Here is a 25693-nt window from a genome sequence, read left to right as displayed (position 1 = left end):
CTATTGGACTTGACAAAAGAGTGATTGAATGGGTGACTAAATTTCTAGAAAATAGAACTCAAAATTAAGAAGTGAAGCATTATCTGCTCCTGTAGTGATTAAGAGTGGGGATGGGGTTCCCTCAAGGTGGTAGTGTTAGATCTTTGTTTTCTATTATATACAAATGATATGGCTAAATTCAGAAGACATCTCAAACTGAACAAAGTTTAAGTCAGTGATCGACAGATTTCAGGGATTGCAAGTAATCAGCTTCATTTTCCGTATCAATTATTGTAACTCTCTGAGATTTTAGCGATTCCATGACGAATCAAAACTTAATTGTGGGTGGACGGAAGAAAGAAGACAGGCTGCCAGAGAAAAGATGCTAAAGTTCTGGGCTGTGAGGAAGGCTTCCAGAAACATGTAATTGTTATCTAACGTGGTCTCTAATGGCCGTAAACGAATATATATATAAATGATGTGGCTAAAGATTTTGCGGTTGATATTATTATTATTATTTATTATTAACTTTATTGACCATATTGGACCACTTGAGTCATCCATATACACTTTTCCTTTGAAGGTTGTACTGTTTGATTCTTCTTATCTGCCCAGTACTTCTTCATTTGTTCTGATCGCAATGTTCTTAATTCGCCTGAAATCTCTACAGGCCTTTTGTGCAACATTTCAATTGAAAATTTGTGATTCTTAAGAAGGGTGGTAATTTTATTCTTGTTCTCTGCATCTGTAATTTCTAGTCCAATTCTTTTGAGATCCTCTTGAATTTCTTTGATGCAATGCCCTCCTGTCTCATCACTAGTTGTAAAATCCTGTTTTCTGGTAATCGTAAGATGTGAAAGAAATAAGAGATTCTTTTCTTCTTCATCGTGCTGGTAACTGGGTCAGTCTCTCAATAGACAGTTTTATTGGGGAAGATTCTCCAGATGCCTTCAACCTAGTACTTTTTATTTATGGAAGTTCTGATAATTCTTCTTTCATTTATGAGGAACTGATCAGTTCTTCTTTCATTTTTAATTTGGAACAAGGTTTTGCAAGTGTAAGTGGCTTCGGGCAAAGTTGCAGTTTTGTAGTGTTGGATCTTAGTGTCTATTGACAAGCATTTTTTTATGTAAGATGACCAGGTTAGAAATTGTGCCTTTTTCAGGTTCTGTTTGTGTATGTTGCTTTCTTGCTTAAGTTGTGGATAATGATTTCTCCAAGGTATTTAAATTGTAGGACTATGTTAATTTTTTTTATCATTTATGATGACTTTGTTTATGTCAAGGGGTTTCATTGGTAGATCTCAGTTTTCTCAAAGGATATTTATAATCCTACTTTTAATGCAATTTTCTGGAGACTGGTTATCTGAGCACGGACTTCTTCCGTGTCAAGGGCTAAAAGGGCTAAATAATTTGCAAACCCTAAGCCATTTGTCCTTATTGAGGGTTTTGCTCCAATTTTGATTTTAGGTGGATTTTCTTTTTGCAAAATTTTCATGATGTAATCTACAGCCACATTGAAAAGCAGTGGGGATAATCCGTCACCTTGTCTGAGGCCTATATTTATGGTAAAAGCATTTGACATTTCTTCCCTGAACGTTACCTCTGAAATTGTGTAGGTTAAAGTTAGTTCAATAATTTTTAATAATTTAAGATGAAGGCCATATGATCTGAGGATTTTTAAAAGAGTGGATCTGTGTATACTATCTAAACCTTTTCGAAATCTGTGAATGAAATTAACAGCTGTTTATTTCTGTATTTGTAGTATTTCATTATTAGTTTTAGGAGTTGATATTATACTGTATAGAGAGATGCCAACTATTACGATTCAGTCGTAATAATTACAAATTACCCATCGTAATTACGCCTTTACGAATCACACACCACAAATTACGATTTTTTGTTGATTTTTAAATCTAAGTGTATGAAGTGTTGAAAAAGATACACAAGAAATGCCATTACAGCTTGAATTCTCAGAATATTATTTCCGGATTCCTCAGTAATCATTTATACCCCTTTCCTGTCCCTCGATTAAGAATATTTCGAGTTTTCACGCACCGAACGCAGTGTGTGCTTCCAGTACCGGAAATATAGGCACCTGTGAACTGGTATATCTTGCGGAGTGGTTGTTTTTGTTGCTCACATTATCAGACTTCCATGCAAGTATGCGAGTTCTTTTGTCTTTGTTTTGGCGGCAAAGTGGTGACAAACTCTGTTTAATTGTGAATACTGTGTGCGTGACTGTTGAAGAAGTATTTATTGCTATTTAAGTTGCCAAATTTACATATATTGCTCTTCTGCGATATATAGTAATCGTGTGTTACGAAATGCGAAAGGTTTGAAATAATGAAGCGATTTCTTGTGCAGGAAAATACGTGTGATTACGTTACTGTGACTAGTGACGCTAGTAATAAACCAAAAATAGTTCAAAAATTTAGGGAGGAATACTCGAAAGAATGGCCCTGTTTACTGTGTTCCTCAAAATCTAATTCACACGTGTTTTGTAATGTGTGTAGCCGCAATTTTTCAGATGCGCTTGATGAGGAAGAACAAGACTGAATCCCGCGCTAATATGAACTCCAAACTTTTGTAAGATCTCTAAAAAAGAAAAAAAAATCTACGACCCCCCCCCCCCCCCCCCCCGGTGCTTTAGGGGCTGCATTACGAATTTCCTTTCTTGAAAGTTGGCATCTCTGTGTGTGCATATCAGGGCTTCTCAGGGTGCACCAGTGCATTGCGCTGTGCATGGTGCAAAAGATTACTTCGCTTGGTTGACCAGAGTGCAAGACCCCCACTCCTCAATTTGGAGCAATAGCGCTGTCTCTCTCTTTCCCCATGCCTGTCGCCTGTCTGGCTTGCTCCAGCTGTCTCCCTGTTCCTCACTTGCTCTGTAGCGCTCCAAATCTGAGCCGAGCTTAGTCGAGTAGCCCAGAGACGAAGCATTGGTCCAAGCCGAGTTGGGCTGATGCACCGTGCACAGGAACTCTGTGCCTCAGTTTGCATGCATGAGATTTTGGGCGTTTGAGACGCCCTGCTGTATATAGTGATAAATAAGTTACAAGATTGTGATCGGCTGCAAAAAGACCTTGACATTGTCGTGAGATAGACAGCAGGCAATGGTATGATGGTAAACAGGATGAAAAGTTAGGTTGTAAATTTCACCAAGAGGTAAAGTCCTCTCAGTATTAATTACTGTGTTGATGTGGTAAACGTACTTCATGGGGATCACGGGTAAGTACCTAGGTATTAAAATAAGGGAAGATCTTCATCGGGGTAATCTTATTAATTAGGTTGTGAATAACGGTTACAGATCTCTTCATATGATTATGGGGGTATTTAGGGGTTGTTATAGGGATGCAATTAGAGTAATGTATCAGTGTATGGGATCCTCATCAGGATTACTTAATTTAAGAAGTGGAAAAAATCCAAAGGAAAACAGCACTATTTGTTGTGGGTGATTTCCGACAAAGATGGGAAGATTTGGGAGTAAGGGGACAGGCTGCTCGACTAAGCGGTATATTCTGAGCTGTCGTTGGCGAGATGGCATGGAATGACATTAGTAGACAAATAAGTTTGAATGGAGTTTTTAAAAGTAGGAAAAGATTATCAAGAGGACAAATTGGGGCAAATATTTGTTTACGGTTTATCGTTTATCTCCTGTAACACTACAACTAAGACCCAAAATGCTTCATGTCTAAACTTGTGGCTGACAACAAGATGTGGCTCCATTACTGTGAACCGAAGCCTTGTCAATGCAGTGGAAGCATAAAGGAAGAACCCCATCACAGAAATTCCGCCAAGTACCCTCAGCAGGCAAACTCAAGTCTACATTGTTCTGGGATAAGGACAGCATCATAGTGTTTGACCAACTGGAACCAGGGACGACCATTAACAGCTAGACAAACGTGAACACCCTTCAGAAATTGCGCCACGCATTTCAAAAGAATAGGCCAGGGAAATGGAGGAAAGGTATGCTCCTCCAGCACGATAATGCGCAGCCTCACATAAGTTGGGAGATGACTACAGCCATTGTTGATGTGGGCTTCCAAATGTTGCCATGTCTACCATATCCTCCTTTCTTACTTCCCCCTACTGATTACTGAAGAAAGCTCTGTGCGGACATCACTTCGCTGATCACAAATAACTGCAAACAGCTGTCGGGGACTGGGTGCGACGTACTTCAAAAAAGTTGTTCCAGGAGGGTTTAGAGAAGTTAGCAATCGCTGGAGCAAGTGCATATGACTGAAGGAAGCCTTAATTGAGAAAGTCGACAAATCTACCGAGGTGTAACTGTTCTGATTGAATGAACATAAAGAAAAGAAAATTCAGTCTGTTTCCAGTCATTCGACTGGGTTGGGAATGGAATGAATAAAGCCCCCATATAGTGGCGCTGATAGGAATTGTGCCGGCTGCCGAAGCCTGTCGCACTCCTTTGGGACAATGATTGATGAATGACAGATGAAATGATATTGGAGAATGTTGTTGGAAGGAATTATGACAGGGAGAACCGGAGTACCCAGAGAAAAACCTGTCCCGCCTGCGCTTTGTCCAGCACAAATCTCACATAGAGTGACCGGGATTTGAACCACGGAACCCAGCGGTGAGAGGCTGGTGCACTGCCGCCTGAGCCACGGAGGCTTACGTTGAATGAACATAAAGTGTAAATCAATATGGTACATCCCTCGTACATGTAAAGAAAATCTTGTAAAGCAGATGCAGTCTGACGTAGGTTTTCTGCAAACCTGGATCAGTGATCAGTCGATGACTATAATTCTTAACAAGGCAAATTCTGTGATATTCCATAAACCAACACGTAAGGGATAACTTGATATTGCATTCACCTTCTTTCATTATCCTGTGCCTAGAATTAGAAGCACACAGTTTTTAGGGTTAATCATTGATGTACTTCTTTCTTGGGGGAAGAGTACATTCAAGAATTATATAAAAAAAATATCCCAGCTTTGGAATGCTCCAAATACAAATTTGATCTAAGACTATTAAAATCATTCTGTCACATCCTGATTCAAAGTCATGAACTATATATATAATACATATCTGGGCATCAGAAGACTTATTTGAGAACATAGAAATCTTGCATAGAAGAGCACTAAAAATATTTTGGTTACCTGTCTTGTATAAACAACTGCATAGTAACATTCTATCACTTATAACATCATGGAAAGAGGACTTTACCTATTGTGGTTCATAAGATAGAAAATAAACTGCCACGATCCAGTGCTACATTTTCAAGAAAATTACACAAGTGCATTTTAAGAGGTAGTAGTAAGATTCATATCACGGCCTTAAATACTGCTAGATTAGTCAACAAATCCTTTTGGTACATTCTATAAATAACTATATTTAATCTGCTTCCTAATCAGAGTGGCTCCTTCATTTTTCGTTTTTAAAAGTAAACATACTGAGCATTACATGTCTGTGAACACTTTTTACATTTTTAAGTTATGTTTTATACATGTACTCAATTTAAGACATGGATGTAGATATTGTAACTTAAAAGCTTTTCAGTGTGTCGAGCACACAAGTTCATTATAAATATTACACTATAATATACAAGGAATAATAATACATAGGCTACTATTAAACAAATAATGATATGTTTCGTTCTATCTATCAAGTCACACTTATAATGGTGGCAGTTAGATTATGTAATAATAAATAATGGCATATGGCCTCCGGAGAGGCCTGGTGCAGGTCTTTTTCTCGTAGACGGCCTATTAGGCGACCTGCATGTCTGTGAAGATGAGGGCCCTACCTAGGATGATTTCTAATGCTCAATAAGCCACACACACCCAGCCCCCGAGCCATTGGAATTAACCAATTAAGGTTAAAATGCCCGACCCGGCCAGGAATTCAACCTGGGGCTCTCTGGACCAATGGCCAGCACGCTAACTATTTAGCCATGGAGCTGGACAGATTGTGTAATAAAATATTAATAATAATATACACCATGAATTAGGGAAGTGACGGGATTTCAGAGGTCTCCGTGGTGGGTACAGGATAATAAATAAGTAAAGAATAATCTCAAGTACAATATTTATGTTAGAACGTATATTTTAAAACTTGAAGTAGCAACATTATGCAAAAGAAGGGAGAGGGCACGAATTTACAACCATTTGAGAAAAGATTAACAGTGAGTAAAAAAAGATCAACAACTTTATGAAATGGAGTAACAACAACAACAATTGTTTTCATTGAGGAATTCGAGCCACATTTACACCATTGAAAAAAGGTGATATTTGAATTTTAAAAGTACAAAATCATCTCACAAAGAAGATAAATGCAATGAGACACAGATCTGAAATAATCTAACAGGACACAGAACCCTAATTGAAGGAGGGAAACAAGACGGGTACCAGGTGTGTGACAGGAGGAATTGTCCAGCGCAACACTTTATAAGAAATGTTTGTAGAAAATATGAAGACTAGTTCACAGATGATATAGTTAACAGCCGTAGATAAATGACCTTAATATTTCCTTGCATATTGGTGCTGGCAAAGTTCAGATATTTAAAAAGAACAAGATTTAGAAAATGAACACCGCGCACTTGCAAATATTTCATGGTCTGCGAGATTGATACACAGCCAAAGAAATGCTCCAGAATATAGCCTGAAGGACTGTGGGAACTAAGTCCCGAAATAAACAACTTAAAATGCCACTTTGCTCACCCACAATCTTGTTGGTAAAGTCCAGGTGGAAATAAACAAGAGTGTGTAAAACACTCAACGAGGGCAGGTTCCTGTACCACACTGGAGTCAAAAGCAGACTGAATTCCAGGTGGAGTGGATGGTTCTTTTATTCAGACTGGGTCAGAAAAGACATGAGCATATTGATAATCAAGTTTGTTCCATAAGGTGATGTCAAATTGACATCAGAATCACGTGGCAAACAGCTGAGATGCGGAGCTGAGTGTTCAGATGTGTAAAGGGAGCAGGGGATGGCGGATGGAAACGGCGAGCCGGAAAATTCCAGCAGAAAAAATTTATAATGTCCAATAATGGACCATTTATATTGGTATTATAAATTTACTCATTCGGAACAAATATTTCAGATTCCCTATGGGAATGAACATCTATATCATCACATGATAAAAACGACAAAAAGTCTTTCAAGGAAAATAATTTTATGGAAAAATTTTCATTATTGCGTGTCGCCAAATCGAATAAATTCATAGAATCTGTTCTGGTGTAAAGTGTTTTTGAATTTTCCACTTAGTCTTGTGTTGTGTGTCGGGGTTTCTCCTTGTCCTTCGCTTTCCACATCAGGTCTGAAAATCTGTCTGTGGCCCTCTCAATAAACATGCAACTACCTCTCTGGGCTGAATATCTTGGTTAGTTAGAGCCCTGGCTTTCTGAGCATGAGTTGGCAGGTTCGATCCTGGCTTAGTCCAGTGATATTGAAGGTGTTATAAATCATTTCACAATCGGATTTTACAAAATTAGGAGAAACACTTTGGACATAATACAATTTGATCTGCAAATATGGTATTTAATTATTATTTATCATATGGCTTTTAGTGCCAGGAGTGTACAAGAGCATGTTCGACTTGCCTGGTGCAGATGTTTCTATTTGACACCTATGAAGAACTTGTGCATCTGGATGTGGGACGATGATGATGATGTTGATGAAACTCGGTGTCAGGACATAGCTCCCCCTGTGGGTGGGGGAGGTAGAATAACACCCACGGTATCTCCTGCCTGTGGTAAGAGGTGACTAAAAGGGGCCTCAGGGGCTCTGAACTTTGGAGCGTGGGTTGGCGACCATGGGACCCTCAGCTGAGTCCTGGCATTGCTTCCACTTACTTGTGTCAGACTCCTCACTTTCATCTATCCTATCCTACGTTTCTTGGTCAACTCTTGTTCTTTTCTGACCCCGATGCTATTAGGTTTGCGAGGGCTAGGGAGTCTTTCATTTTCACGCCCTTTGTGGCCCTTGTCTTCCTTTGGCCGATATCTTAATTTTTCGAAGTGTCGAACCCCTTCAATATTTTCCATCTGATTAGTGTTATATAGAGGATGGTTGCCTAGTTGTACTTCCTCTTAAAACAATAATCACCACCACCACCTCAGGACATAGCCTACTCCTGTCGAATATCAACAAGGGATCTGCTCAAAACTCAATGTCCCCATCCAATGGGCATGTCACCATCAACAGCATCATATGCCCTTACTCCATATGAACACTGCGGACAGTTTTCGAATTGAATCCAGATCACCTCTCCTACCCTGCCAGCCTACCTTCTGATGGTGAATTTTTTTTTAACAGTGGGGCTCAAACCAGCTAACCATAGTGTCAGATCATATAGACTTTACACCTTAATGATCATGGCCACCAGGCAGGCTGCAGGTATGGTAATAGAAAGTTTTTTGCAATGATGATGAATTACCATACTTAAATAATGGAACTTTATTGCAACTGAAGAAATATTGTATATTACAGCTTAAAAAATTTGTGTTCAGTGTTCACCTAAATTAAGATCATGTTATACAGGCAAACACTTTATACCTTCTTTCAAGTACTCCAAACATCTTAGAGCCCCACACTGATCACATGAATGTCATATTAATCTCTTCAAATGTGAAGGTTAGGAGAAACAAGGTTTTATCTTCTTTGTGAGAGTGGTGATGGTGATTATTGTTTTAAGAGGAAATACAATTAGGCAACCATCCTCTATACATCACTGATCAGAGAGAAAAAATAGAAGGGTTACGACACTTCAAAAGATGAAGATATCAGCCAAAGAAACACAAGGGCCATGAAGGACATGAAAATAGACTCCCTAGGATTCGCAACCTAATACCGTTGGGGTCCAAAATAACGAGAGTTGTCCAAGAGAGGTTGAATAGGATAGATGAACATGGTTGCCAACCCACACTCCCAAGTTAAGAGTCCCTGGGGCCCCTTTTAGTTGCCTCTTACAACAAGTAGGGGATACCGTGGGTGTTATTCTACTGCCCCCACCCACAGGAGGAACTCTTATGAGATCTAAGTATCTTTTTGATGGCTGATTTAATTTTTCATGAATGCAGCTAATGCAAGGGCTGCTGGTCTCTTTGCTAATGTATAAAATCAAGTCTCGTCTACATTTTCGATAAGTTTGAAGTAAGACATTTAAGTTGAACCCTGTCCCCCTCACGCTGTCAGCCCCAAGGGGCCATTGACCTACCAAACGACCATTGCTCAGCCCAAAGGTCTACAAATTATGGGATGTTGTGTGGTCAGCATGACGAATCCATTAGAGTTGACACTACAGCCATTATCCATGTCTGAAAAATAAATAATAATAATTTTGTTTGACTTCTGCTAATCATCACTGCAACTGAGTTCAGCCTGTCCAGTGTTGTCCTAAACAAATGGTGCCTTATCTGAAGAATATCCAATGTAAGAATGCAACAAACTTCCATTTTATCCAATGTAAAAAAATATCAACATGGTTTGCTCCAGTCATTTCAGTGAACAAAATACAGTTTGAAATGATAGTCACTTTTTAGTCTTCATTTACACTAGAACAACACATGACATGAAACTGCATCAAACTCAGTTTTGTCCATGAATGGACATGATGTGTTTTACAGTGATACTCCTCACATATCACACACAGAAGTGTAGGGTTTCTTTGCATCTGTACTCTCATTCTGTTCGGTCGCAGAAGATACAAAACACACTTGAACTAACAACATTAGTCAGTCATTTTAATGATATTGTTGATAAGTTTTAGGAACTTAACACTTCCAGCCCCATGTGTATCAATATGATACATGGTAAGTTATGAGCTCAGTCCCGTGTGTATCAAATTGTTACACCATTAACCGCAACCAGGATGTTGGTAAATTCACCCACAGCCCAAGGCTTACTATTGCATGAACTCGTTTTTCTGGTGGCGTCAGGTGTTTTAATACAAATGCATTTGGTTTCCCATTTTCAACTCTATAAGGTATGAGTCAATAAGATGCACTTGTGTATGTGTTTATAGCAGCCCATGTGTATCAATGTGATCCACACTTTCCATTTGAATTATTTGGTTACACAAACAAAAATAAGTTGAAAATGTTATTTGCTTATGTTTTGTTTTTTCAAATCCTTCCATACAAATTTGGACATTGTTTTATGTTATTAGGGTTAGGTTATGTTAGAATAGGCTAAGTTACATTAGACAAAATCCATAAAGAATTATTTTAAAAAATTGACACATTAGGAATCAGCATTAGGCATAAATAAATACAATACTCAGTAGATTCCTTCGACTAATTTATTTTACATTTTTATGTAGGCAAGATTTTACTTTAGGCTACTTTTTTTTTTTTTTTTTTTACACATCTATGTTTCTTGAAAAAAGCAGTCCATACACATGTACTTAAATTCTGGGCAACCAAAGCAGATTGTTCTTACTTGACAGCATCTCTTTGCAGCTAGTTTCTGCCACTCACATGTTGATAAAAGTTGGTAGCAAGGAGTGCATCTACCTGTAGGCTTATCTTCAATGGTTTTGAGTGTGTGATTCAAAGGTAGGTCTTTCTCAACGTTTTGAAGACATTCCGCGAGCAGATAAGTTACAAGTTCTTCTCAGAATGATTCAATGTCATTTGGTGCAAAAACAGTAGACTTGTCAACTGAGTGTGCAATAGCAGCTATATTCGTTGTAACTGTTCGACCCTAAGCTTCTCACTAGAGGAGACAAAAGTTAATACCTTGGGACATATGAATATCAAATAAACTATATGTGGCTTGCCCGCAAATTGCCACGCAAATAGAAACAAATGGGCGCCAGCGTTACAGTTTTAAACAAAACTGTCAAGCAAAATTTATATTTACTAGCATAGAGACTTATACTTAAATCACAGGAGTAGGATTTTAAATAATTAACCATTAAGTATAGTTTGAGAAAGAAAATTAACGTAATATAAAATACAAATGAATTTATTATACAAAAAAAATGAGATGAATCGGAGAGTTCCTTAAAGCGTGGAGGGATTTAGAATTTACGTTACTCAAATTACTATTGCTTGCTTTATCTAATTGAAGCTCACCAATTGCAGTTTCCGTTGAAGTTATCTGGTTTCCGTGGTTACTCGTTCTCTTCTTCTCGATGTAGAATTGGCTCCATGGACATCCTTCCTTCTCTGATGTGGTACGGGCTATCTGGACTAGCACTCCCTAATTGCCTAGTCTTTAAATTAGACATTGGCCCTGTACTTGTAAAAACTGATCAGTGTTGATCGTATGAGGAGAAAATTCAGAGATTTGAATTTCTCCATGTTAGTAGAAATCTCAATCCAACTGAGCTATACTATTTATACGGTACAGACTTGTACCAAATTCTATGGACTTGAACTAAACATAGTTCTTCGTCCAGAAGATTTACTGAATATAACACAAGCCGTAAGCTTGTTTCGTCTCACGCAGATCTGATAATATAACCGCAGCTAAGTACTGTATCGAAGCGACAACACAGTGTACAAAAATAACTATGTCTCGGAGAGACCACACACTGTCTCAAAATCAATAATGTCGTTCAAAGTAGATGTTCACAGTAGAAGTTGCGATGTGAGTGAGTATCCGTGACTCCGTGAATCGAGGAATGCTCCGCGCTACATAATATATCACCGGGCTCTCCCCACTCTTGATAATAGCTCAATATCAGTTCTCTATATAACGAAGCATCTGATTCGTAGATCGCATTATCATCTCCCTCTTCTTTCTTCTTGACAAGACCAGTAGGCATGGTGATGATGTAGCTTTCTGCTGGTATGCAAGCCTCGCGCGCGGGTCGCTGTTTACTACCTTGGCTCATGAGTTTAACCCAATGACTCATGTAATTTTCCCCCGCTATAAGAATAACCTTTTCCGTATACACAAATATGAGATGAAATGACAACAACTATGTCTCAACATATTGACCATATTTACAATACATAATGAATTCCTATCCTACCTAATATAATAATTTACATAATAAATGATGTTATAATTATATAATATGATTGCAAAAGCCTTATTTACAAATGCATGACGTTGAATAAATATGATATTACGAATAATTGCCGATGGCGGATAAACTTGATATAGAGTGATATCGCGTAAAATGATAGTATATTAAACTAGTCTGGCTGGAGAAGCCTGGACGGTTACATCGTCAAGAGCTCAAACGTAACTTTTCTGTACCATTTTACACCTCGACATACAGATGTACCGTAAGATGCTAGCTGATGTGAAACATCAGTGAATGATTTTCCTGCATTGTATTACAAAACTGTGGATGGTTTTCTTGGAACACACTGTTTGTTAGTAGTTTCTATCAGTTCAGGAACATGTTTTGTTGTTAAGAACATCACAACCCTTTTGTCTTTCCATTGTCCCATTATTACTCCAGTGTTGCTTTCCTTGACAATCATCTGTCGTCTGTGCAGTGTACTTTTCCTGACTGGTTTAAAGTTCATTCCTTTCTCTTTTGCACATAGTGTTCCAACTAAATGTGTCTAGGTTTCATTTAGCTGATGGGCCAGTGCATCACTCATATAGAAATTGTCATTGTGTAAAGTATTTCCTCCTCCTATCAATGGATGCACTAATTTCATAACTGTATTAGTAAAAGCTAACTGACCGCATAGAATGTATTCTTTTCCAGCATATGGTTTCAAGTGTACCCACCTTTCAGACTAATTTGTATAACTTTATCCCATACCGAAGGGACGTATTGGCGGAATTGGACTCTACCACGAAGTGGAATCATTGACTCATCAATATATATTTCTTCCTGAGGGTTCATTGCATTTTGAAATTTAACATTTAGTGCACTGACCAGCGGTCTTATTTTTGCCAAAAGGTCATTTGGTAGGGCACATTTCATTGTGGGAAATGTGGAAATTGCATTTGTGGACCAGTAGTTCCTTAGTTTAGGTTTTTTAACTAGACCATTGCATAACACTAGACCTAACAAAGTTAGCATGTCATCCATTAAGAATGGAAAAACTGCTGGAATAGATGAAATTTCAGTGGAGATGATAAAGGCAGCTGGACCTGTAGGCCTGCAGTGGACATATCGGGTTCTCAGGAATGTCTGGGAGAATAAGGAGGTCCCTGAGGATTGGCAAAAAGGAATAATCATCCCAATTTTCAAGAAAGGTGATAAGAAAGTTTTGAAGAACTACAGGGGAATTACTCTAATATCCCATGTTGCTAAGATAATAGAAAGGATACTGGAAAGTAGAATAAGGTTGAGGGTTGAGAATCAGATACAGGAAAATCAGTTTGGTTTCAGAAGTGGAAGGTCAACAATAGAGCCCATTTTCATTATGAGACAACTAATGGAAAAGCATTGGGAGTACGGGAACAATATGGTGATGACATTCATTGATATTGAAAAGGCATATGACAGTGTCCCCAGGATGAAAGTTTGGGACAGTCTGGTGCAAAAAGGAATTGGACAGGGATTAATAAAAATGATCATGGTATTGTATAAGGAATGTTGTAGTTGCATGCAAACACAAGTTGGCAGGACAAGTTGGTTCAAAATAACTAGTGGGCTGAGACAGGGAAGTGTTCTATCACCAATCCTGTTTACAATAGTAATGGATGACATCATGAGAACAGCAAAAGCAGCATATGGAGGAAGAGAAATGAACATGATGTTATTTGCAGATGATATTGTGATTTGGGGAGAAGACGACAGGAAGGTTCAAGAACAGTTGAATGTGGTGAATGGGAAGAGTGAAGAATGTGGATTGAAAATAAGTGTAGAAAAGAGTAAAACTCTTGTTATGACTAGAGGGGAGAAAGAAGGGAAAGGTCAGATTAGACTTGCAGACAAGCCCCTGGAAGTAGTGGAAATGTTTAAATACCTGGGGAGTGAATTAATGGAGAATGCTCAACTGGATGCTGAGATTAGTAAAAGGATTCAAGCTGGAAGTTGTTTCTATCATAGTGTAAGAAACATGTTATGGGACAAAGATGTGCCAACGGAAGCAAAGGATACTATGTACAAGATGTATTACGTACCCATAACAACTTACGGAGCAGAAACTTGGACAATGACAAAAAAGGATGAGAGTCGAATACAGGCAGCCGAAATGAAGTTCTTGAGGAGTATGATACAGAAGAGTAGAAGAGACAAAATAAGGAATGAGAAAATCCGGGAAGAAATTGGAGTGGAAAAAATGAATGATAGAATAGAGAAGAGCCGACTAAGATGGTTTGGGCACATATAGCGAATGAGCGACGAAAGAATGCCAAAAAAGGTGATGGAAATGCAAATCCAAGGAAGGAGAGGCCGTGGACGACTACGATTGAGATGAAAGGATACCATCCAACGCAGCATTATAGAAAGAAACCTGGACTGGGACACAGTGTTGGAGGAGGAGTGGTGGAAAGACCGAAGAAAGTGGAGAGGAACCATATTTGCCCCTACCCGGCTACAGCTGGATAAAGGGAAATGATGATGATGACAATTTTTCTAAAATAGAACTACTTTTTCCTTTCGATATGGCATCAGCAATACTCTGCTCGACATGCCTATTAGTATTACATGTAATAAATATCATTTTGATCCGTATTGATGATATTTGATTAGGATATTAATAACAGTAAGTTATTTATTAAATTGACCACCTAATCAATACAATAAGTCGTTGTCTTGGATGATTTACATTGATCTATTAACTAAAAATGGTACATGTTTCGCCTAGTATGAAGGCACCATCAGCCATAGTCTTAACCTCGGAATAAAAATAAGCACTTGAAATGACATATAATAAGAAGAAAGGTACACTGACCTTAAATTATCATACATATTAGATAGGAAACAGAAAACCCTAAACCATAAATTGTTTTGTCTACAAGAAAACAAACGCAAAACATCTGACCAAAATACAAACAACAAAGTGTCCCCTTCCCATTTGACGAACATTCCTACCACAATTAACCTATCTAATATAGCATTCTCTAACCAAGAGATGAATCTATTAGATAAAGGTATCAAACATAATTGGCCTAATCACAAAAAAGCAGAGGACATTATCACTACCATCGCTGAAACCGAAACCAGTTTCAATAAACAAATCCCGATCAATAAACAAAATGACGTACGTTATGAAGTAAAAAAAAGAAACTCCCAGCATTGATTAATGAGATAACTTCTAACAATAACTACAACGTCTTGAAACAAATTCTAAACCTGAAATCCAAAATCCATAATAACAACGTTGTGATTACTAAAGCAGATAAGGGCAACACCATAGTAATAATGAACAAACAGGATTACATTAATAAAACTGAAACTTTTTTCACACAAAACCTATAATAATGAACAAACAGGATTACATTAATAAAACTGAAACTTTTTTCAAACAAAACCTATACCTTAATTAACAAAGATCCAACAAACAATATACAGCGTAACTTAAAGAACTTTCTCAAAAATTCTACTTTCATTTTAAATGATCAAGATTATAAGAAATTAACTGTAATGAACCCAAAATTACCTACAGTCAGATCATTGCCCAAAATTCATAAAAAGGAGGTCCCCATTCAACCCATAATTAATAGTAAGAACAGTCCTACTTATAAAACTTCTCAATTTTTACACAAATTCCTGAAAAAAACATTTCAAATTTCACAACTCCAACCCCATAAAGAACTCGGTTGAACTTTGCAATTCCCTAAATAAATTCAGTCTGCAACCAAACCACGTTTTATGTTCTTTCGACATCACCAACATGTATACAAACATCCCTATCAATAATACTATTAACATCATAAAAAGCAATCTGTTGAAACATAGCACATTGAGTAAAATCAAAATTGATGAATGGTTAAGATTACTTAGTTTCGTTTTAGACAACGACGACTTCACCTTCAATAAGAAAATTTACAAACAGGAAGGTTTGGCAATTGGAGGCCTGTTATCTGGTATATTAGCCGATATATACTTGGATAATCTCGAACACAGTAAGATGATTAATAACATCAATGGACTCTGTCTTTGGCATCGCTATGTCGATGATACCATAGCAATCCTAGATAAACAAAACAACAGCGATAACATACTATCATTTCTTAACAATTTGGATAATAACATTAAATTCACCAAAGAAGATGAGATCAATAGCTCTTTGAATTTCCTAGACATTAAAATCGCGCGAGTATCAAACAAGTTCGACTTCCAAATATACAGAAAACCCACCTTTTCTCCAACAACCATAAAAAACGATTCATTACATCCCAACTCACATAAAAAAGCCACTTATCACAGTCAAATATATAGAGCATTAAAAATTCTGATGTCCTCTACTAATTTAAAGAAAAAATTACTGTTCATTAAGGAAATAGCTAAACTCAATGGGTTTAACACAGATATAATTGACAAAATCATCAACAAAATCAAATTAAAATTAGCTACAAATTTAACTCCATTGAAAGCCGTCAAACCAAAATACGCTAAATTCACGTTCACTAACCATAAGATTTATCCGATAACCAATCCATTAATAAAGCACGATGTAAAAATAGCCTACGCAACAAAGAACACTGATTGAAATTTATTCTTTAATCATAACTCCATTAACATTGCAGACAATAGTTACTCTGGATCAGGAATATATAGATTGAAATGCTCTACATGTAATTTTTCTTATGTTGGCCAAACTGGCCGCAGCTTCTACACCAGATACACTGAACATTAAAGTGCTCAAAGACATAATAAATTCTCCGCAATCGCCAACCACATGAGGGACACATGACATAAATTCACTACAATAGAACAAGTCCTTCATATTCTCAAAAGAGTCGATAAAAGTAAACTTATGACAGAATACGAAAAATTATTCATTTTCCTCGACCAACATTTCAATAAAGACAAGAACCTAAATGTCATTATTGATAAAAAGAGCCCCTTATATGAACAGATTTTAATTCTATTACAAAATTCAATGGTTCTATGGTTCATGTTTGTGGGTTACTGTAGTCACGTCCTAGTTCGTGAACCATGGGCAACGGCTGAGTGGCCTAGTAAGTGGTCCTGAGAGTCGGGATACCAGTTGTTATGGAATGGGAGTGGGCATCTCGGACATATTCTGAGTCGTGGCCCTCCTTGTGCTCAGGCGGCTAGGACTATACAATTCACCGGTGGTCCATAACCCGTTAGAGGAGAGATCCTCACTTGGACTATGTGCAAGTAGCGCAGCATCCTGCTTCATGAATTTACCGAGCTCAGAACACTTTAAGCAAGCCTCGGACCTATGGGAGTAATGGAGTCCTACTCCCATTTGACAGGCGAGGGACTCCTTGGAAACAACTTGGCGAACGAAATGGAATTCGATGGGGAGCTATCAGTATTAATGGGGCTTATGGAAGAAAGAAGGTAGAACTGGCTGAGTCAGCAAAGAGGATGCATCTGGATGTGCTAGGAGTAAGTGATATTCGGGTAAGGGGAGATAATGAGGAAGAGATAGGAGATTATAAAGTGTACTTGACGGGTGTTAGAAAGGGAAGGGCAGAGTCTGGGGTAGGGCTCTTTATCAGGAATACCATTGCACGCAACATAGCTTCTGTTAGGCACATAAATGAGTGAATGATGAGGGTATATTTGTTAGTGGGAGGAATTAGGACAAGAATTGTGTCCGTGTATTCACCATGTGAGGGTGCAGATGAGGATGAAGTTGACAAGTTTTATGAAGTATTGAGTGACATCGTGGTCAGGGTCAACAGCAAGAATAGAGTAGTGCTAATGGGCGATTTCAATGCGAGAGTTGGGAATAGAACTGAAGGATACGAAAGGGTGATTGGTAAATGTGGGGAAGATATGGAAGCTAATGGGAATGAGAAGCGTTTGCTGGACTTCTGTGCTAGTATGGGTTTAGCTGTTATGAATACATTCTTCAAGCATAAGGCTATTCACCGCTACACATGGGAGGCTAGGGGTACCAGATCCATAATACATTATATCTTAACCGACTTTGAATTCAGGAAATCTGTTAGGAATGTACGAGTTTTTCAGGGATTTTTCGATGATACAGACCATTATCTGATCTGTAGTGAACTAGGTATCTCTAGGCCTAGGGTAGAGAAAGTGAAATCTGTCTGCAAACGAGTAAGGGTAGAAAATCTTCAGGACGAGGAAATTAGACAGAAGTACATGGTTATGATTAGTGAGAAGTTTCGAACAGTAGACAGTAAGCAGGTTCAGGATATAGAAAGTGAATGGGTGGCATACAGGGATGCTGTAGTAGAAACAGCAAAGGAATGCCTAGAAACAACTGTGTGTAAAGATGGGAAAAGGCGAACATCTTGGTGGAATGATGAAGTGAGAGCAGCCTGTAAACGTAAAAAGAAGGCTTATCAGAAATGGCTCCAAACAAGGGCCAAGGCAGCCAGGGATTGGTACGTAGATGAAAGAAACAGAGCGAAACAAATAGTTGTTGATTCCAAAAAGAAGTCATGGGAAGATTTTGGTAATAGCCTGGAAAGGCTAGGTCAAGAAGCAGGGAAACCTTTCTGGACAGTAATAAAGAATCTTAGGAAGGGAGGGAAAAGGGAAATGAACAGTGTTTTGAGTAATTCAGGTGAACTCATAATAGATCCCAGGGAATCACTGGAGAGGTGGAGGGAATATTTTGAACATCTTCTCAATGTAAAAGGAAATCATCATGGTGGTGTTGCAAACAGCCAAGCTCATGGGGAGGAAGAAAAGGATGTTGGTGAAATTATGCTTGAGGAAGTGGAAAAGATAGTAAATAAACTCCATTGTCATAAGGCAGCTGGAATAGATGAAATTAGACCTGAAATGGTGAAGTATAGTGGGAAGGCAGGGATGAAATGGCTTCATAGAGTAGTAAAATTAGAGTGGAGTGTTGGTAAGGTACCTTCAGATTGGACAAAAGCAGTAATTGCACCTATCTATAAGCAAGGGAACAGGAAGGATTGCAACAACTATCGAGGTATATCATTGATTAGTATACCAGGCAAAGTATTCACTGGCATCTTAGAAGGGAGGGTGCGATCAGTCGTTGAGAGGAAATTGGATGAAAACCAGTGTGGTTTCAGACCACGGAGAGGCTGTCAGAATCAGATTTTCAGGATGCGCCAGGTAATTGAAAAATGCTACTAGAGGAATAGGCAGTTGTGTTTATATTTTGTAGATCTAGAGAAAGCCTATGGCAGGGTACTGAGGGAAAAGATGTTGGCCATACTGGGGGACTATGGAATTAAAGGTAGATTATTAAAATCAATCAAAGACATTTATGTTGACAATTGGGCTTCAGTGAGAATTGATGGTAGAATGAGTTCTTGGTTCAGTGTACTTACAGGAGTTAGACAAGGCTGTAATCTTTCACCTTTGCTGTTCGTAGTTTACATGGATCATCTGCTGAAAGGTATAAAATGGCAGGGGGGGATTCAGTTGGGTGGAAATGTAGTAAGCAGTTTGGCCCATACTGACGACTTGGTCGTAATGGCAGACTGTGCCGAAAGCCTGCAGTCTAATATCTTGTAACTTGAAAATAGGTGCAATGAGTATGGTATGAAATTTAGCCTCTCGAAGACTAAATTGATGCCAGTAGGTAAGAAATTCAACAGAATTGAATGTCAGATTGGTGATACAAAGCTAGAACAGATGGATAATTTCAAGTATTTAGGTTGTGTGTTCTCCCAGGATGGTAATATAGTAAGTGAGATTGAATCAAGGTCTAGTAAAGCAGTTGCGATCAGCAGTATTCTGTAAGAAGGAAGTCAGCTCCCAGACGAAACCATCTTTACATCGGCCTGTTTTCAGACCAACTTTGCTTTACGGGAGTGAAAGCTGGGTGGACTCAGTTTATCTTAGTCATAAGTTAGAAATAACAGACATGAAAGTAGCGAGAATGATTGCTGGTACAAACAGGTGGGAACAATGGCAGGAGGGTACTCAGAATGGGGAGATGAAGGCTAATTTAGGAATGAACTCGATGGATGAAGCTGTGCGCATAAACCGGCATCGGTGGTGGGGTCATGTGAGGCGAATGGAGGAGGATAGGTTACCTAGGAGAATAATGGACTCTTATGGAGGGTAAGAGAAGTAGAGGGAGACCAAGACGACGATGGTTAGACTAGGTTTCTAACGATTTAAAGATAAGAGGTATAGAACTAAATGAGGCTACAACACTAGTTGCGAATTGAGGATTGTGGCGACGTTTAGTAAATTTGCAGAGGCTTGCAGACTGAACGCTGAAAGGCATAACAGTCTATAATGATTATGTATGTATGTATGTACAGTATGTATGTATGTACAAAATTCAATTCCCCTCACTAATATATTCTTAAAAATTTTCAACCTCAAATTAATAAACATTTCCACCTTCTCTACAGCTTGGCAGGTTCGATCCTGGCTCAGTCCGGTGGTATTTGAAGGTGCTCAAATACGTCAGCCTCGTGTCGGTAGATTTACTGGCACGTAAAAGAACTCCTGCGGGACTAAATTCCGGCACCTCGGCGTCTCCGAAAACTGTAAAAGAGTAGTTAGTGGGACGTGAAACAAATAACATTATTATTATGATTATTATTATTGTTATTATTATTATTATTATTATTATTATTATTATTATTATTATTTTTCTACAGCTAATACACTCCCCTCCCTTCCCCTCACAGCTAGCACCTCTAATTAAAACACAACCAATAAACCCATAGCCACACCCATTCTAATATCGTTCCCTCCAGTGGCTCCTCACTGATACAATACGCGCATTAATATACTCTCCTCCTTCTCTCCCACCAATAGCACCTCCCCTCCAAGTGTTACGAACAAGCCAATAATCACGCCTCCGCAAACAGCTCCTCCTCCAACTCAAACCTGCAGCTACAACACTCATAGTTAAGAAGTCTACAGTTGTCAATACACTTGATTCATAACGTACAAACTACCTTCACCTTGTCAAATGGTAAGTATACACGATCTCCGCTAAAAAAAAAAAAATAATAATAATAATAATAATAATAAATCCTTTCACACAATTAATACCAAGATTCTTCACATTGTACATTTTTTTTTTTTTTTTTAACCAACATTGTTATTTTGAATATTAATTTTAGTTTAAGTCTCTTCAAGACTTTTAAAATCAATTTCTTATTATATGTTATTTCAAGTGTTTATTTTTATTCCGAGGTTAAGACTATGGCTGATGATGCCTTCATACTAGGCGAAACATGTACCATTTTTAGTTAATAGATCAATGTAAATCATCCAAGACAATGACTTATTGTATTGATTAGGTGGTCAATTTAATAAATAACTTACTGTTATTATTGTAATGCCTTTTAGTTCCGTTGACCAACAGATCTAAAATGTCATTATCAACAAACAGAATGAAATTCAAAAGGCAAATTTGTAGCTAGTATATTATCAGCAGCCTCTAGTACACTTGATAGCTCTCTACGAGAGTGTTCAAATCTATTCAAGTTACCTTTATTATTCTGCCAAATTATGACTTCACCTACTTTGATATCAATATTTTGTCATCCTCATTTTCCAAAAAGAAGCCTTGATTCTGTTCCTCCTCCTTGTAATATTTCCATGTCGTTGAGGTTAGGTTAGTCTATCACAATATTATCACTATCACTACTGTCAAAATCAAGGTCTGACAAGTGTAGCCTGCTGTCTGATCTTCTGAGTCACTCATATTTCTAAAAGTACTAAGTTCACTACAACTACTATCTGAATACACTTTTGATTTCTTCTCTTATCTCATCAGAATCCATGTTTCTGCAATGATACACAAATACTGGAAGAAAACAAGGCAGTGCTCGCAGACAAGAACAGCTGATAAAAACTATGCAGTACTGCCAACATTCAACCAATATACGAACCACCATTGTCGTATGGTCCCACATCCCCAGAGAAAAGACGACACTAAGCTATTCCAATGTACTTATAACTCTAAAAGCCTCACACTTTAAAGAACAAGACTATATCATGTGTGTCAATATGATGAACTTGGGGCTGAGCGCTTAACTTGGTGTGTATTGGAATGAAGCACATACGAATGAGCACGTCCACTTGTCAGACCCTGATTGCGACAGTAGTTATAGTGATGGACTAACATAACCTCAACAACATGGAACTATTATAAGGAGGAGGAACAGAATCAAGGCTTCTTTTTGGAAAATGAGGATCTTCTGAGTCACTCATATTTCTCATATTTCACTAAAGAAGGTGAAGTCATAATTTGGCACAATGTTGAAGGTAACTTGAATAACTGATTACTCTGCTAGAGAACGACCATGGTGCTGAAAGTGTTAAGGATATTGCAGGCCATCACATTTTGTTTTCTTCTGGCTGAGTGATATTAAAGTATTCAAGTCCCCTCTTTATGATTCCTTTTTCCCTCACTCTTCGAGTGATCATTCCTTCATGTTTTTCTTCTCATTTCAATAGTCTCCTTCATTATCTTTGTGATCAATAAGGGATAATGACCATGCAGTTTTGAATCTTAAAAAGCAGTCATAACAACCATCACAGTCACCAACTAGTTTGTTGTTATTATTACGACTGAACAATATTTGTACGTCAGCAGTGCTCGCCATTGATGGATTTAGTATTACAAATCAGTGGCACCTTGTGAAGTTTGTTGATGGGGGTTCAAATAATTCATTTTAAAGATATATAATCTGGAATGTTCTTCATAGATTTTAACTTGTTTCGAGATAAAATAAACACAAAATCAGACCATAGGGATAAAATCACACACCATCTAAGCCAAAAATATGGAAGCCAATGGTGTAGGTACTGAATATTTGTAGCAAAAATAAATTTGAGGCTTGAATACCCTACAAAATGATTTATCTGCCTGAGAAATGTTCAGAAACAGAAGTGGTCTTCGCAAAGCCTTGATTTCCAAGTGGTTTTTATTTTTATTTGTTGATGGAGGACTTGAAAGGTTAGTTTTCTGTACCCTGCAGTAACAATAGTTTTCATGAGTAAACAGAAATCTTCACCACAAGAACCTTGCAACTACTAGTGAGAACAGTTTTCTTAAAAATACATTGGCCATTCCTCTACCACCATCTTTTATGGTCTATTTACATATATCCATGACATGTCAGCCCCACATCCGATCAATTTCGTAAATGATGGATAATACAATTTCTTTGAATTTGACTAATGCATTCGAACATGTCAGGTGCACTGCCATATTTTTGGTGTCAGTAACCGTACATTATCTATTCTGTGATGTTTTTCATCAAACACAATTTTTACTGTTTCACAAACATGTTGTTTATCGAATTTAAATGGTCTTGTAACCAATCCAGCCCAATGGTCTTGTCACCAGCTGGACAAAAATGATGAATAACTGTGTTTGTCTCTTTCATAATTTTCCAGTTCTGTATGACTTATTGTACAGTTCAACAATAATAAAGGTGTTTTAATTTGTTCCACCTATTCAATACTTATATTTTCACTTATAGTGGTTACATAATTAGATTCTTAGTTACATGGGACATGTTTTGCCCTCAATTAAGGGCATCTTCAGCCTAAACACAATCATCAAAAATACAACTAAATTAAAAGTGGAAGTTAAAAGTTTAGTCAGTTATTAAAATTCGGAACATAAAAATGTGAAAAGTGATAAAATATAAAGATGCTAATGGAAAACTGTCTTATTATAATTTAAAATTTAATTATAATTTAATAATTTAATTATAATTTAAAATTTAATTATAATTTAATCATAAGACAGTTTTCCATTAGCATCTTTATATTTTATCACTTTTCACATTTTTATGTTCCAAATTTTAATAACTGACTAAACTTTTAACTTCCACTTTTAATTTAGTTGTATTTTTGATGATTGTGTTTAGGCTGAAGATGCCCTTAATTGAAGGCGAAACATGTCCCATGTAACTATGAATCTAATTATGTAACCACTATAAGTGAAAATATAAGTATTGAATAGGTGGAACGAATTAAAACACCTTTATTATTGTTGAACTGTTGAATTTTCAATACGGACCTAAAATGAGGCTTATAACATGTAATGACGTATTGTAACCAAAGTACATGGAAAGCAGTTTCAGAAATAAAATGAAGAATGCGATAGGAAATTAAATTAAAGTAGATAAGCTATTCGTAAGTTTTGTTGTTATTTTCATTTCGACCTATTGAGTGATTCAACAGAACTGAATTGGCAACATTTTAAACAATATTCAAACATTCTGAATTTTTTTTAAATCAGCTCATCATCAATTACAGTAGTTCGCTGCACAGGTTAACAAATTCTATATATGTCTTATTCTCCCATGCCTCATGTACCCACTTCCATTTTTTTCACCTGACACAGTTCCTTTTTCTGTTCATCCATAATTATTAGCAATCACAACCAATTCCATGTCTGTAAACTTAGTCATCTCTAAAATCACTGACTTCCAGCTACTGAAACAATACTGACAGGTGGGCATCATCATCATCAGCAGCAGCAGCACCACCTGGATTTTGATGACGTGTCATATTTTAACTGGTGCATCATACATAATGCTAATTTAACATAAATTCTGATCATGCCCCCCTAATTAACAGAACTGCATATTTATTGTCATTTTAAAAATCATTTTGCCATTTTAAAATTTTCAATTTTGCCTCATTATTTTGTCATTTTCATCAGCTTGTTAGATTTTTTCCTTGTAAGTCATATTTCTTTGTTCTGCATTATTATTTAGTAATTTCTATGCAATTACATTGGGTAGTCAACTTATCTAAACAATCATCCGAGCTTTCAATAAACTAGAATTCTAAAACATCAAAAGGTTCAGTACTCATTTCTAAAACTGTGAAATGAAGTCACCTTTTACAACCCTTATCCCTACTCTTTGGAAACCTACATCACTGGAGAACCATGAGATATTGCTTCTAATCTGGATCGGCATGCAATGAGAGTGGGGGGGTATTTTTTCTGTAGTAGGTTCAAATTCACATTTCGATTAAGTTGTTGAAGTGTCTGAATACTGACATGTATATATGCTTGTTAGTTTCATTACAAAGTGCCAGTTTTATTCATTCATGTTTGATTGATTCCCTTCCATTGTTAGAATCCCAAAGATAAAACCATCTAAAGTTGTTCATTGAAGTTCAGTGAGGATATTTTTTGTACAGCTGGTCAGATACCTTTCTCAGAAATATGCGAAGTGAATGGAGCAGCTGATAAAAAAAATTTACCATACATGTAGGTCGCAGCAAACAGAAGTATCCAAAATATCCTAATTATGATATACAGATATACAATTATTTTGCTTGTAAGAACGGAATTTTAGGCAGTTTAAAAAGAAACTTAAGTATTATTTTCTTAGTTGATTCTGTATTTATTATTATTATTATTATTATTATTATTATTATTATCATCATCATCATCACATTTTTATTTTGGATAAATATATGTATTCCTTCATCTTTTGGGGTACTTTTCTCACTCATTTTAAATCATTTTTTTGACATTTCTTAGGTTTTCAAAATCTGGAACCTGATTATCATCGTCATCAATCATCTCGACTTAAGACTGTCCCCCAAGGTGGCAGATTCCCTGTCAGTTGTTTAACTAGTCTTCTCTTAATTGATCTCAAATAACTATGAACTAATCAAAACTTCCCTTGATGAATTACTCCAGTTTCCTAATTCTTTTATTTTCCCCAATTTATCATTTTGAATTCCAACTTTATCTTCATATTATGATCTTTCCTACCTT

At 37.2% G+C, this 25693-nt stretch overlaps 1 protein-coding gene across 1 annotated transcript in view; it reads left to right on the top strand.

Annotated features, from left to right (window-relative positions):
* LOC136858613 (uncharacterized) overlaps nt 1–25693 on the top strand; it is a 119594-nt gene that overhangs the window by 51402 nt on the left and 42499 nt on the right. The window contains exon 3 of the mRNA XM_067138309.2: nt 6822–6836. Within this exon, the coding sequence (XP_066994410.2) occupies nt 6822–6836 (15 nt within the window). The remainder of the gene's footprint in view (nt 1–6821; nt 6837–25693) is intronic.

This window comes from Anabrus simplex, chromosome 1 (assembly GCF_040414725.1).
Source record: "Anabrus simplex isolate iqAnaSimp1 chromosome 1, ASM4041472v1, whole genome shotgun sequence".
NCBI classification, from domain to species: Eukaryota; Metazoa; Arthropoda; class Insecta; order Orthoptera; family Tettigoniidae; genus Anabrus; species Anabrus simplex.
Note: the sequence above shows the minus strand (reverse complement) of the source record. Positions and strands in the feature narration are given on the sequence as shown.